Genomic DNA, 14,014 nt, shown 5'->3' on the forward strand with positions numbered 1-14,014 from the left:
ATCGAGATGGTTTGGGGTGAGCTGGACTGCAGAGTGAAGGCAAAAGGGCCAACAAGTGCTAAGCATCTCTGGGAACTCCTTCAAGATTGTTGGAAGACCATTTCCAGTGACTACCTCTTGAAGCTCATCAAGAGAATGCCAAGAGTGTGCAAAGCAGTCGTCAAAGCAAAAGGTGGCTACGTTGAAGAACCTAGAATATAAGACATATTTTAAGTATATAATTCAACATGTGTTAATTCATAGTTTTGATTCCTTCAGTGTGAATGTACAATTTTCATAGTCATGAAAATACAGAAAAATCTTTAAATGACAAGGTGTGTCCAAACTTTTGGTCTGTACTGTAGATTCTACCTTTTTTGTCTCCCCCATTTCCTCATAGACTGTAAGCTTGCGAGCAGGGCCCTCACTCCTTTCGATATGAGTTATGTTTATTCTGTATTGTTGTATAAGTCCCCCCTAAAATTTGTAAAGTGCTGCGGAATATGTTGGCGCTATAAAAATTATTATTATTATAGCATCATACAAGGATTGGGGGCAGCATACATACATGTATTGGGGCAGCATACATACAAGGAATGGGGGCAGCATACATACAAGGATTGGCGGCAGCATATATACATGGATTGGGGGCAGCATATGACTCGCCCCCTGGGTCGTGGGGCACTCGGATCCGGGCAATAGGGAACGATGGGAGTAGTAGTGGCAACCCGGTTCCGTGGCTCAGGGTGGTCAGGCCAGTGGTAGTCCGTTATGTGCTATTGATTATGTCCGACTACGCCACCCATGGATTGCGGTTATTAGGAACCGCCGCTGCATGCAGACCGCTGGGGCTGATGAGGTGTGCAGCTGGGGTAGTGTGACTCCCCACGGGAAGAGTGCGGCCCCAGGGCAGTGTAGTGGATGGTGGGAGTGATGGTGGTGAGAGTCCCAGTACCGGTAGTGCCGGAGGAGCGAAAAAGCACACAGACAACGTACTGCAGTCCAGGGTCTTTACTCACGGTTAATATCCAAGTCACTTCTGCAGGGAATGACTGCCCGAGCCGTGCTGCGTCCACCAGGTGAGGGGCTCGGTCAACTCCCAGGCAGTTCAGGAGCATGGCACAGGACCCCCTTTAATCCTTTCTCTGGCCTGCCTCACCAGTGACCCACTTTTGTCCAGCTGCCACGGACTTGTGCGGGTAAACGTGGGCCCCGTCCTCCGCTGTCCTATATGGTGCCTTCCTAGCAGGTTTGATGAGGTGTCGCACCAATATATGATCACGACGACCGGTCTTTGGCTGAGGGTAGTTTCTCCTCCACCAACTTGGGATCCGGTACCCTTAATCTGCCTGACCCTTCACCCTGGATTCTCGTGGGTTCTTAGGGTCCCTTCCACCTTCTTGTTCCTGAGCCCCTCTGTTTCTCTGTCTCTCCTCCGTCTTTCCTGTTCCCTCTTCTCCTCCCTTTCTCGTGGAGCTGGGCTCAGGTGGCACCGCAGCTCCCCTTCACCTCCTCCTCGGCCTCTCCTCCAGGCCCACTTCTCCTTCTCCTCTCAGGCCCCGGCCTCTTCCCTAGGCCTGCCTCTGGAGCAGCACTCAGCCTGAGCGGCTGCTCCCTGTCTTCTCCTCTCCACAGAACCTAGATCCAAGATGGTGCCCACCTTTTATACCTCCCTCTAGCCATGAGCCCAGGTGACCAGCAACCAATGGGCTCCTTCCTACGCTCAGGAACCGCCCCCTATCTGCCCCTACAGCACTGGGTGTTCCACCCCCCCCTCCCCACTCCAGCAGGGACATGGTCGGTCGTGCCTGCACTTCTGTCTAGTGGGAGCACCGTTGAGCTGTCCCTCGGAAATGGGGTGTGTGTGCTGCATGCAGCTAACTGAGCCCTGGTCCACACTCCATCCTTACCTTGGAGTGGAATATCACACCTCCGGTCTGAGGTGCAATACCCCTGTAGCGGCCGAACCCTCGGGGCGCTACATTCCCCCCTGGTAAAGCACAGCATGCCCTCGGGCTGGAAAAGAGCAAAAACAGTTGATTACAGGACATGCAAAACTTTTTCAATAACTTTTTCTTTTTTTTACATTAGAAACAGACATTACGGTTCAACTCCCTTTATGGGACACACTTTTCTTTTCACTAGACATTATAGAAAACTTTTTCAATACTTCCGGAACTCTTTTGTATAAAACATTATAGAAAACTTTCACATGACTATTTAGCAGCATATAAAACTTTCTCATGTAAAACATTTTTAGGCAAGACACATTCTTGTATTCTTGGATTCTTGGATCATGGCCGCGGTGCAACTTGCGACCAGGTGTTCTTTCTTTTTAAAGGTGCAACAGTCCATTTTAACTTTGAGGTAGACGTTGCGGTTCTTGTGTAAAACCAGTAGGGGGCGCTTTAAGAAGAGCAACTATATACATGGGATTGGCCGTTCCCAGTCCTCGGCTGGTGGGGATAGGGGAATGGCTGCTCACAGTCCTCAGCCTGTTAGGGGAAGAGGGATGGCTGTTCTCAGTCCTCAGCCAGGTTACTTAGGGGATTGGGCAATTTTCAAACAGTCCTATATCAGTCCCAACGGGGACCACACGCTATTTGAAACAGTCCCACACAGTTCCTTTGCACCCTTACGGGTAACTATTTACAATGCCACTTGACTGTTCACTGGTAACGGTGTCTTCGCGACGCTCCTTCTTCCTCCTCATACGGATCTTCAGGCCCGTCCGGGCCCTCCTGGTACTCAGAGTCCGAGTAGTGCTGCTCCTCCTCCTCTACTACTCTGTGGACGTGGAGGGCGTACCATCCCTTCACGCCTTGGTTTCGGGTGTAAGACACCACATCCCCTGGAAACAGATCTCGCCCTCGATGACCCTCCGGCAGGTGGCTCTCCACATCTCTCCTCGTCACGAACACATCGCTGATGGTCTCAGGGTCTCGGATGAAACCGCAGCCATGTTCCATGTGAAATTTCACGACAGTCCCGGTGACTCGGGGACCGCGGGCAGCTCGGGGATCTCGTCGGGCCTTCATCTTCTGCTCCGCACTTTGGGCCTGCAGCTTCTCCTGTTTCATGCGCCGCTCCCGCTGCTCCCTCTCGAACACCTCCAGCTGTTGGCGGCAGTACTCCCGTCGACGGGTGGCGTACGGGGGCGCTAGGCCTTGCGACCGGGCCTGCGATTGTGGTCTGCTGATCACGCCCGGGGTCAGAGGGCACGGTGTGGGGCGGGGCTCGCTGGTGGTGTCGATGGCCTGGGAACCGGTTGGTAGCGGTGGAGGCACGGTGTCGATGGCGGGTTCAGGTACGTTGGGCTCCGCAACAGGGTGCAGGGGCAGGTCGGCGGCCCCAGGGTTCGGGGTAGGGGCGTCTCCGTTACCTGCCTCTGCTGTCGCGGCCTCCTCCGCGGCGTCGTCCTCGGCCTCCGCTCTGCTTTCACTGCCCTCGGTGGCTGGTGTGCCGCTGGATGCCGACGGCGCCTCCTGCTGCAGGATCACGGCCCGCCGGGCCATTTCTTCTTTCCACCCGGCAATCACGTCCCGCTGCGCCCGGACCATCCTCCGGTCCAGCTCCTCCAGCGCAGCCCGCACATACTCGGGGTCTTCCTTGGGGAGGTGTGCTAGCAGCTCCGTGAAGCTGCATGGGGATTCGGCCTGCAGCAGGCCACGCCCCAGGGCGCTGGAGCTGGTTCCTGTCTCTATCTTTGGGTGTGGCCTGGCCAGACTGATCCAGACCGCGCCCTGCCCCACAGTTTTCTTCTCTTCCCACCCCCATTGGGGGTGGTCCCAGGGCAACTTGGTGACAATCACTTTCAGGGGCAGCGCCCCCACCTTGATGGACATCAACACAGCCGTGCTCAGGGCTGTTGGGGGGCGTGCTCTTTCTTTGTCGCCATTCTGGGACCTGGCCCACGATGGAAGGTGGCTTCCTGTTATCTTTTGGCGTGCACATTATGGCGCTCGTTCTTCTGGGGAGGGCGCCATATTTCGTACAATAAAACAGTCTTTTTTTCAGGCGCGCAATACCCGCTTGTGGCGGGTGGGTAACGATCCTGCCGACTACGCCAAAGCTGACTCGCCCCCTGAGCCGTGGGGCACTCGGATCCGGGCAATAGGGAACGATGGGAGTAGTAGTGGCAACCCGGTTCCGTGGCTCAGGGTGGTCAGGCCAGTGGTAGTCCGTTATGTGCTATTGATTATGTCCGACTACGCCACCCGTGGATTGCGGTTATTAGGAACCGCCGCTGCATGCAGACCGCTGGGGCTGATGAGGTGTGCAGCTGGGGTAGTGTGACTCCCCACGGGAAGAGTGCGGCCCCAGGGCAGTGTAGTGGATGGTGGGAGTGATGGTGGTGAGAGTCCCAGTACCAGTAGTGCCGGAGGAGCGAAAAAGCACACAGACAACGTACTGCAGTCCAGGGTCTTTACTCACGGTTAATATCCAAGTCACTTCTGCAGGGAATGACTGCTCGAGCCGTGCTGCGTCCACCAGGTGAGGGGCTCGGTCAACTCCCAGGCAGTTCAGGAGCATGGCACAGGACCCCCTTTAATCCTTTCTCTGGCCTGCCTCACCAGTGACCCACTTTTGTCCCGCTGCCGCGGACTTGTGCGGGTAAACGTGGGCCCCGTCCTCCGCTGTCCTATATGGTGCCTTCCTAGCAGGTTTGATGAGGTGTCGCACCAATATATGATCACGACGACCGGTCTTTGGCTGAGGGTAGTTTCTCCTCCACCAACTTGGGATCCGGTACCCTTAATCTGCCTGACCCTTCACCCTGGATTCTCGTGGGTTCTTAGGGTCCCTTCCACCTTCTTGTTCCTGAGCCCCTCTGTTTCTCTGTCTCTCCTCCGTCTTTCCTGTTCCCTCTTCTCCTCCCTTTCTCGTGGAGCTGGGCTCAGGTGGCACCGCAGCTCCCCTTCACCTCCTCCTCGGCCTCTCCTCCAGGCCCACTTCTCCTTCTCCTCTCAGGCCCCGGCCTCTTCCCTAGGCCTGCCTCTGGAGCAGCACTCAGCCTGAGCGGCTGCTCCCTGTCTTCTCCTCTCCACAGAACCTAGATCTAAGATGGTGCCCACCTTTTATACCTCCCTCTAGCCATGAGCCCAGGTGACCAGCAACCAATGGGCTCCTTCCTACGCTCAGGAACCGCCCCCTATCTGCCCCTACAGCACTGGGTGTTCCACGCCCCCCTCCCCACTCCAGCAGGGACATGGTCGGTCGTGCCTGCACTTCTGTCTAGTGGGAGCACCGTTGAGCTGTCCCTCGGAAATGGGGTGTGTGTGCTGCATGCAGCTAACTGAGCCCTGGTCCACACTCCATCCTTACCTGGGAGTGGAATATCACACCTCCGGTCTGAGGTGCAATACCCCTGTAGCGGCCGAACCCTCGGGGCGCTACACATACATACAAGGATTGGGGGCACCATACATACATGGATTGGGGCAGCATATATACAAGGATTGGGGGATGGCAGCATATATACATGGATTGGGGCAGCATATATACAAGGATTGGGGGAGGGCAGCATATATACATGGATTGGGGGAGGGCAACATACATACAAGGATTGGGGGAGGGCAGCATATATACAAGGATTGGGGGGCATATATACAAGGATTGGGGCATATAGCAAGATGGGGGTGAGCACATTCTTTATTTCTGCAGTCTCATACCCCTGTTCCTTCCTGTGGCTGCTCTATGCTGCCCCCCACCCGCCTGCTCTCTGTATGAGGTTTTTTATCTAAACTAAAACCTCAATATTCAGGTTAATTTCCCGTGTTGGCACTTGGCGATAAATAAGTGGGTTTTGGGTTGCCGTTTGGGCACTTGATCTGTAAAAGGTTCGCCATCACTGCTCTATATGCTGTGAATTTTATCCTCTGACCTCCTCCCTCTCTACAGGTGTTCATTCATCCTAGCACTAAAGATGGCTGATTAACCCCTTTGTGTGCTGAAACCTTTTTCCTATGTTTAATTACTGGAGCTAATAATCTCAGTGCTACATATCTCCCCTCCAGTACTTTGCCAGTGACTTTGTCACAATGTACATATCTATTAAATGGAGGCTGTGACCGATATCTACCAGTGGCATCCATCAGCCATAGACCTCAATATTAGAAACATTTATCTGATTTTTACTATATTCTGCAGGATGGGAAAGGCGTAATAACCAGAAAACTATACCAGCCCGATGGAAACCAAAAGAACACTTTTTTGGCCTCCGTCTGGCAATGACGCTGTATGGACATAGCTTATTAATATAGCATTTTCTATAATAATGTCCTTATTTATGTCAAATGTATAGCGTTAATGAACCTCAACCCTAATACCCCTCTCCCACAATGTGACATTTGCGTCCCTTCAGGTACCTTCACTCCTCTCATACTGCTTTCCAAGGCTTTCGATTTTGGTGATACAGGAACAGGGGTTGTTGGGGTGATCAGGAAGGAAATTTGAGACTTGTAATGGCTGCCATATTGATTGTTATTCTTGCCTACTTTTCCCAAAAAAGAGGAGGCAAGTTCTCCAGGTGTTACATTCGAACTGGTGCAAATATGGTGCCTGGAGGAGGGAACACACAGCTGAGGGCACTTGGTGGACAACGGCAGTGTCTGAGGTAGTGTCTGTATAATGGCTCTAAAAGTGGCCCAGGATTAGGTTCTATCATCCATGGAGAGGAGAGGGGTAGGCTATAAAGGAATTTGTTAAGTCAAATGAACTTTACTGTCTCTGAGGAGGCCCTCAAACATAGACGTTAGATATGAGCGAATAAATTTGAAGGACCCTGGTCCATCGGCCATGTCAGTAGTCTGTTACCACTGGACAGATCCCTTCAAATTGCCTACTGGAATCCCCAACATCTTTTCTGATTTGTAGGCCTGGTGTCGCATCATCATTGTGGCATGACGTCACATTGGGTCTACTAATTGGAAGAGGCATCAAGGATACCAGCAAGTAGGAGGCGGTGGCATTGCTCCTCTCCAGTCCACGGACTGCTGATGTGGTGGCTGGACCAGTGTCCTGCGGAATGATTCTCTCATCCCTTATATCAGTACGTCACTCATAGGCACCTAGGTGATCTGTGCGGTAGTGATCCTTTAAGGGTTTGTCCGCTGATGACTTGTTTTATCCCCATTGGAATACAGCGGCATTGGTCAACCATGACTCCATCAATGCCACCGAGCATTGAGTTCGGCTTTTTCCGGCAGTCCATAAAGAATGAAAGGAGTATCAATTGAGTGTCCAACCTACCAAATCATTTTGTAATGGGGGTAAAAGTGCTTTGTCCGGTATAAAAATTCCCTATTATGCTGATCGGTACAGGTCCCAGGGTCGGACACCCACCAATCACCAAGTCCTAGCATCCTTGCACCACGTGCACTTCTAATTCTTTACCACCTCTATAGCCAGACTTACAGCACTCCCCTGGGGGTATTTATTTTTTGGAGGGTGTCTAGTCTAGTCTGGGGTCTAAACTTGTTTTGGGGTCTAGGCTGGGGTCTGAATTTTTTGATGGGTCTTTTCTTTGTGTGTGTGTGGAGGTCTGGTCTTGAGTCTGAAATTATTTTGGGGTCTGGTCTGATGGTCTAAATTTATTTTAGGATCTGTGGTCTCTATTTTTTTAATGCATATTATTTATTATTTGTCTGGCATCTGAATTAAATTTCTGCTCTACATATGTTTCAGGAGATGTGTTTATTTTTGGTGTCTGATCTGGGGTCCTAATTTATTTTAGGGTCTGGTTCGAAGTATGAATTTATTTTGGTGCTCGGTTAGGGATATGCTTTTATTGTGTGGTCTATATTTCTTTTTAGGTTTGGTCTATGGGGTCTAAATTTATTTTGCAATCTGAGGTCTCTATTTACTTAGGGGTATAGTCTGGTGTCCGAATTAAATTGTGGGACTGCTCTGATGTCTGCATTTTGTAGAATGTATTTATTCTGGTCTGGGGTTCTAATTTATTTTAGTGTCTGGTCAGAAGTATGACTTTATTTTGGGGTCTTGTTAGGGTCTGCATTCATTCTGGGTTCTGAGTTAATTTTTGGCATTGTTCTGGGGTCTGATGCATTACTTGTCGTATAAAATTTGGGTGTATTTTAGGGCTTATTTAAGTACCTGGGGTATATATAAAAACTATATTGTGATGCGCCTACCAGACTCTTGCCATAATCTTGTTGATGCTGTTCAGAAATACCCAAGTTTGCACTATGAACAATTATTTTTAAGGCTTATCTGATAAAAAAAAAGTAATTTTTATAACAAATGTGACTATTTATGGCTTATAGAAAGCAAGGTCTGAATCTCCGCACTATGAACCAAAACAAGGACAGTAAATAGATGCCATGTAATACTATTTTTCAATGTACTGTTTGGGTTTCGAAAACCCAGATTTGGTAAAAAATGGGTCTATCCAACTTTATTATTACTATCAATCCATTTACATCTCTATAAGGGGCATCGAGGAGCAAATCCTGTAACATGATCCCAGTCATACACTGATTTTAAGAACAATTTGCCATGAACTTAATGTATTCATCATCCAGAGGAGGAAGCACAATGTTCTTTTGTTCTCATGAATTTAATGGGAAGTAAAATAAGTATTTGCGTTATCATGGGGTGGTGTCAAGCGGGTACACACCTATTAAAATTATAGGACGATGTGCAGTGTCAAAAATTCTAGCATGTGTGATTGAAAATGTAGCAGGGTATAAAAAGGGACTGGATGCAGATTTTGCACATTTGCACCTTGCAAAGAAAGGTAAGCAGCTGGGATAATGGGGTGATACCGGGAAAGGAAGAATAGATGTTCAGAAAAGGGGCAGTAAGTAGAAATTAGGGTCCTGTAAAAAGAGTGGCACTGCAACGGTTATAGGATAAATTAAGGCACGCCATCTAGTGAAAGTCAGGCAGAAAATCTAATATCTCATGTGTACCCTTTTGTTTTGCAGACAAATGGCATTTCTTACACTCCTGGTGTGTAGTCTGCTGGTAACTTCAGCATGTAAGTATAATAATAATAATAATAATTTTTATTTATATAGCGACAACATATTCCGCAGCACTTTACAATTAAAGTATCCATACAAACACAACTCACTCCATGTGTATTGCCTTGCAGCTATCACATGACATGTTATAGCACAGCCAATTAGGAGGTACTATCAGAGCCTGTATAAAAGCCAAGGCAGGGAATGCAGCAGCCATTTTGTGGTAAATCTTAATAGTGAGAGTACGTCTCAGCTCACAGCTTAGCAATAGAGAGAGCCATAAAACACAGAATAAACTGTACAAATAGTGTGTGACAGCATAGCAGTGAAGAAAGAATATCATCCGCTTACCCATATCTTTATATGTTCAGGTGACTTTTGTCATTAATAAGGCTGTGTTTGAATTAAAGAGCGTGAAAGGGGTTGGTTAGAATCTTTGGAGACCTCAGAGAGTCATACGTGTCTTTTCAGGGTAATTGAGAGCTTTATAGTACTTTCAATTCACGACAAATATTTTCTCTGCTAATGAAATTGTGTAAAAAAAATTGGTGTAGCTGGTTAACTTGAGTTTTAAAAGACTAGCTCATCCCCAGCAAGAAATTATCCATGCGGCATCTTTGACTCTGGAGAACCTCGCATGTGCATGCATCACATGGATACTGTTAACATATATTTGGGAGAAGATTGCCACCAAAAATGTTTCCAGTGTAGATACACTTCCTTTTCTAGGTCATGTTCCCTCCACGCACTGTTCACACCTCCATCACACTTTGACTTTGCCTCTAAAGTGTCCTTTTGGTTGCCAACAAAGCCTACGAAAACCTGCTTTCAGGGAGGTTTTAGATGGCATTGGTGGCACTCTGGAGTTTTGCCATGTGTTGAGTGAGTCCATGAGGTCTTGCTTTCTTCTTGGACCCTCACGGACATTATTGCAGAGTTGATAACTATTTGTGTAATGCTTCACTTCCATTATGGTGGTGTTGCATAATTTAACATTGGCCAATTTATGGGTAAAATCATTCCCAGGCATTGAGACATGAGAGACAGCTTGTTCACTCACTCCCATTTCTTTTAAGATAGATGGGGTAGTTTTCCTATTTGTGGAACTCACCAAATAATTTGTAACTTGTGGATTTGCAGATACACAGATTTGGTGGCCAAATTTTGGAGGAGATTATGGTGGAGGAAACGGAGGTTACGGTGGTGGAAACTCTGGAGGAGGCGGAGGTTACGGTGGTGGAAGCTCTGGAGGAGGCGGGGGCCATGGTGGAGGAAACTCTGGAGGAGGCGGAGGTTACGGTGGTGGAAGCTCTGGAGGAGGCGGGGGCCATGGTGGAGGGAACTCTGGAGGAAGCGGGGGCAATAATGGAGGAAACTCAGGAGGAAGTGGAGGCTACGGTGGAGGAAACTCAGGAGGAAGCGGGGGCAATAATGGAGGAAATTCAGGAGGAAGTGGAAGCTACGGTGGAGGAAACTCAGGAGGAAGTGGAAGCAACTCAGGAGGAGGCACCAATACTGGAAAATGTGGATGCACTTTGACTTGCGTAGATGTAAAAGCAAACGGGAACACCGCCAAGTGCCAAGCTGGTAAGATAACTGTCACCATTGTCTTGTACATGTCTTCTAAATGGCTTATTGTGTCATTATGTAACATTCAGTTTACAGGGGCGCATATCAGGGGGCTCATTTCGCCCTGAAAATCCATGGATGGCATCCAAGAGAAACCATAGAAAAAAAATTATATAAAATAATAGAGGGAGCTCAATGTAGATGGATTTATGGGTATAATGTAATACATGTAGAAAGATGACTTCTTTACAGTGGGCACCATCAAGGAACCCTTCCTTTAAAACATTTTGCGTTTGCCCCTGGTTTAGTAACTTTATCTTTCTGGTCTTATATGACAGGTAATTAACTATAAGGCATATCTTTCACTAGACCTGATATATCAATAGCTTTAAAGGGGTTAGGATTGACTTAGATTTTGGATCAATGGGGGTCCGACTCTCAGTATGCCTGCGGATCGGCTGATTGAAGGAACCATGGCACTCCAGCAAGTATCGCACCCAGTACTTATTCACCAGAGACAGCGCCTTACTTTTGGTTGTGGCTGTGCCTGGTACTATAACACTGTCCCATTCACTTGAATAGGAATGAGCTGCAATATTATGAATAGTGCATGCTGTGGCCACTTCAATAAGCCGACCGGTGCGAGTGACAAAAGTCAGACCCCCAAACCGATCCAATATTATATTTCTACATTAAGATAGACCGTTTATGTTATGGTCCTTTTAAGCACAGGAGCTCCTTATTTCTGAGGAGAAACTGCTATTTGTTCCTTAAAAATAGCATAAACCAAAAAACTTGTTTTCTTTGTTTTTGGGTGATACAGTCTTAGTTTAGGATATAAAAATGCACACAAACCCTTACAAAACTGCACTGTGTGAAAAAGGCCTAAAGCACTAAGCAACGCCATTAACTACTTCTTGCATAACATGTATAAATGAAGCAATCAGCAATGCTAATCAGCCGATAATAATGATATTTAATGTAACGCAATGATAATGCAATGAGGCGTTGTACTATGATAGTTTGTATGGTCAACCCCAAAAGTTACGGCTTTTGGAATTGGGGGGGAGGAGGGGGGGGGAGCTCTGTCATGAAGGGGTTAAAAGAGGCATTTGTAAACTAGAAATGTATGGCATATACATAGAATATGTCATAATTGTCTAATAGATGTGAATCCCACTTCTAAGACTTATAGGAATTTCAAGAATAGGGCCCCATGTATCATCACAACGAATGGAGAGGTGGCTGCGCCTGCCTGTCTCTCTCCATTCACTTCTATGCGACTTCTGAAAATATCCGAGCAAGTATGGAGGAGCGTGGACTTTGCAGTGTTTTCTGCAGGATGACATTCCCTTTTATCACTTTCAGGATATGTTCCCGTCTCCTGTTCCTGTGGAATGGGTTGTGGATCCTATAACTTCAAGGACTCCAACTCATGTGTCTGCCAATGCCTTAACACAGATTGGACGAGTGCCCGCTGCTGCAAGAACGTCTAGGAACCTGTCACCTGGAAGAATCTTTATTTTACTGTTCATTAATACAACTACTCATTTTTGAAAACAATAAAACACATTTAAAAACATGCCAAAAGCGGCTTCATTTTTTTTATCCAAAGACTGCAAAGAAATGCCCCGGTTTGTGCTGCCACTAGAGGGAGCTTACAGTTTTATCATACAGTTCAGACCTGGGCATAGTGCAGCCTGTGGGCCATATCCGGCCTTCATACTGTATACAGTGGGGCTATGTGGGGGCTTGTACTGCATATAGGGGCTATGTGGGGGCTCATACTGTATATAGGAGGCTATGTGGGGGCTCATACTGTACAGTGGAATGTAAAAGTTTTAGGGGGACTATGTGGCGGCTCCTACTGTATATAAGGGTCTTCTACTGTATATAGGGGCTGTGTGGGGCTCCTACTGTATGTAGAGAGCAGTGTGGAGGCTCCTACTGCATATAGGGGGCTTATATCAGGGCTCCTACTGTATAAGGGAGTGTGACGAACCCGCACATCGCCACCCTGCCTGACATCACTATTACGTCAGCGGGATCATGTGCAATGGTCTCCTCACTTGCACCAACGTGACGTTCCCCACCCACTGGGGACACACAAGGTCAGCTTGGCACAGTTTTACACAGACACCACCTGTCCACACGGGCCCAGGGAGGCACGGGGAGTGAGAGAATGTGACCCACGCAGTCACTGACGTGGCACCACACTCACCCAAAACCCAAACAAGCTGAGAGGCCCCTTTCACTAGCACCAGTGAAACAGTGCCTGGTCAGCCCAGTAGGACTGTCACCAGTTCCTCGTTAGATGTAAGCCCAGTCCATTAACAGGGTTATATCGGGACAGAAACCAGCCCCAGTAGCATGGAAATTTAAGCCGAGAATATGGACATGTGAATTGAGATAAAAGAGCAGCCCAAGGTTAAATTATATATTTAATCGCCTTAAGGGCACACTAGACAATACACTATATACACAATGGTTATACACATACAATGGTCAGATATGCAAATGCTAACAGTGGTAGTACAAAGTATGAAGAAGAGTCAGTTACCAGTCAGATGAAAGGTCTGGCTTGTGGGGGAGGGGCTGCCATATGGGAAGCTTGTGGTCCCCTCTGCCTTGACTTCTGCCCACATGATTTCATTGTGACCGCCCCCCAAAAAAAGCACTAGGCCATGCTTTACACAAGCATTTAAACCATTGTTGTCATTCCCTTCCTGCCACCTGGGCTGGACCTAAATCCTCTCCCCTTGCATCTAGCAGCTGAAAACTCCAAAACAAAAGATGGGTCATAACTCTTTAAGGAAAGTGGCTTTGGCACCATCGGATCTGGCTGAGCCCCGGCTAAGCTTTGAAACCAAACACGGCTTCGCAACCTGGCTCCTACTAGCAATTATACATATCTCCTCACCTCTAGGTGCTAGAATGGATCGAGACCCCGGAGGCCATTCGCCAAGTTCTGGAGATTTTGGAAATATACACCATGTACGGCTAGGTCGTATAGTATCTCCATAACTCCTTTTGTAATTTTGTTTCTAGAATGTTCCGTTAGCAGCCCTGCTTAATCATGACTATATTGCAAGTAAGTCTTTGTCCTGAGCTGAGCTGGCTCAAGGTGTGAGATCTGTCACTCCCAGCCTTTTGAGACTTGACCACCTGCTGAGCCCAGGTTTCCTGTCCCTGCTGCACAAAGAATGGGGGTTTTATAATCCCATGCCAAATGGGATACGAATGTTTGGCATGAAATTATATCTCCAATATTCTTCACAGGGTGCTATGTGGGGGCTCCTACTGTATATAGAGGGTACATGGGGGCTCATTCTGTATATAGGAGGGCTATGTGGGGGCTCATACTGTATACAGGGGGGCTATGTGGGGGCTCCTGCTGTATATAGGAGGGCTGTGTGGGGGCTCCTACTGTATGTAGGAGGACTGTGTGGGGCTCCTACTGTATATAGGGGGCTGTCAGC

General features: G+C 48.2%; 1 protein-coding gene across 2 annotated transcripts in view; it reads left to right on the forward strand.

Moving 5' to 3' along the window:
* The window catches only part of RETN (resistin), a 30,068-nt gene extending 17,951 nt beyond the window's left edge, over window positions 1-12,117 (forward strand). Inside the window, exons 1-4 of one of the 2 annotated variants that reach the window (XM_073650908.1) lie at window positions 8,594-8,737; window positions 8,928-8,980; window positions 10,107-10,553; window positions 11,904-12,117. In XM_073650908.1, coding sequence (XP_073507009.1) covers window positions 8,932-8,980; window positions 10,107-10,553; window positions 11,904-12,031 — 624 coding nt within the window. In that variant the 5' untranslated portion in view covers window positions 8,594-8,737; window positions 8,928-8,931 and the 3' untranslated portion in view covers window positions 12,032-12,117. Of the gene's footprint in view, window positions 1-8,593; window positions 8,738-8,927; window positions 8,981-10,106; window positions 10,554-11,903 lie in introns of those variants that run through there. The other variant, XM_073650907.1, reaches the window with a different exon arrangement.
* Window positions 12,118-14,014: the final 1,897 nt, after the last annotated feature.

Source organism: Phyllobates terribilis, unplaced genomic scaffold (assembly GCF_046119375.1).
Source record: "Phyllobates terribilis strain yellow unplaced genomic scaffold, ASM4611937v1 Scaffold_11__3_contigs__length_659146591, whole genome shotgun sequence".
NCBI classification, from domain to species: Eukaryota; Metazoa; Chordata; class Amphibia; order Anura; family Dendrobatidae; genus Phyllobates; species Phyllobates terribilis.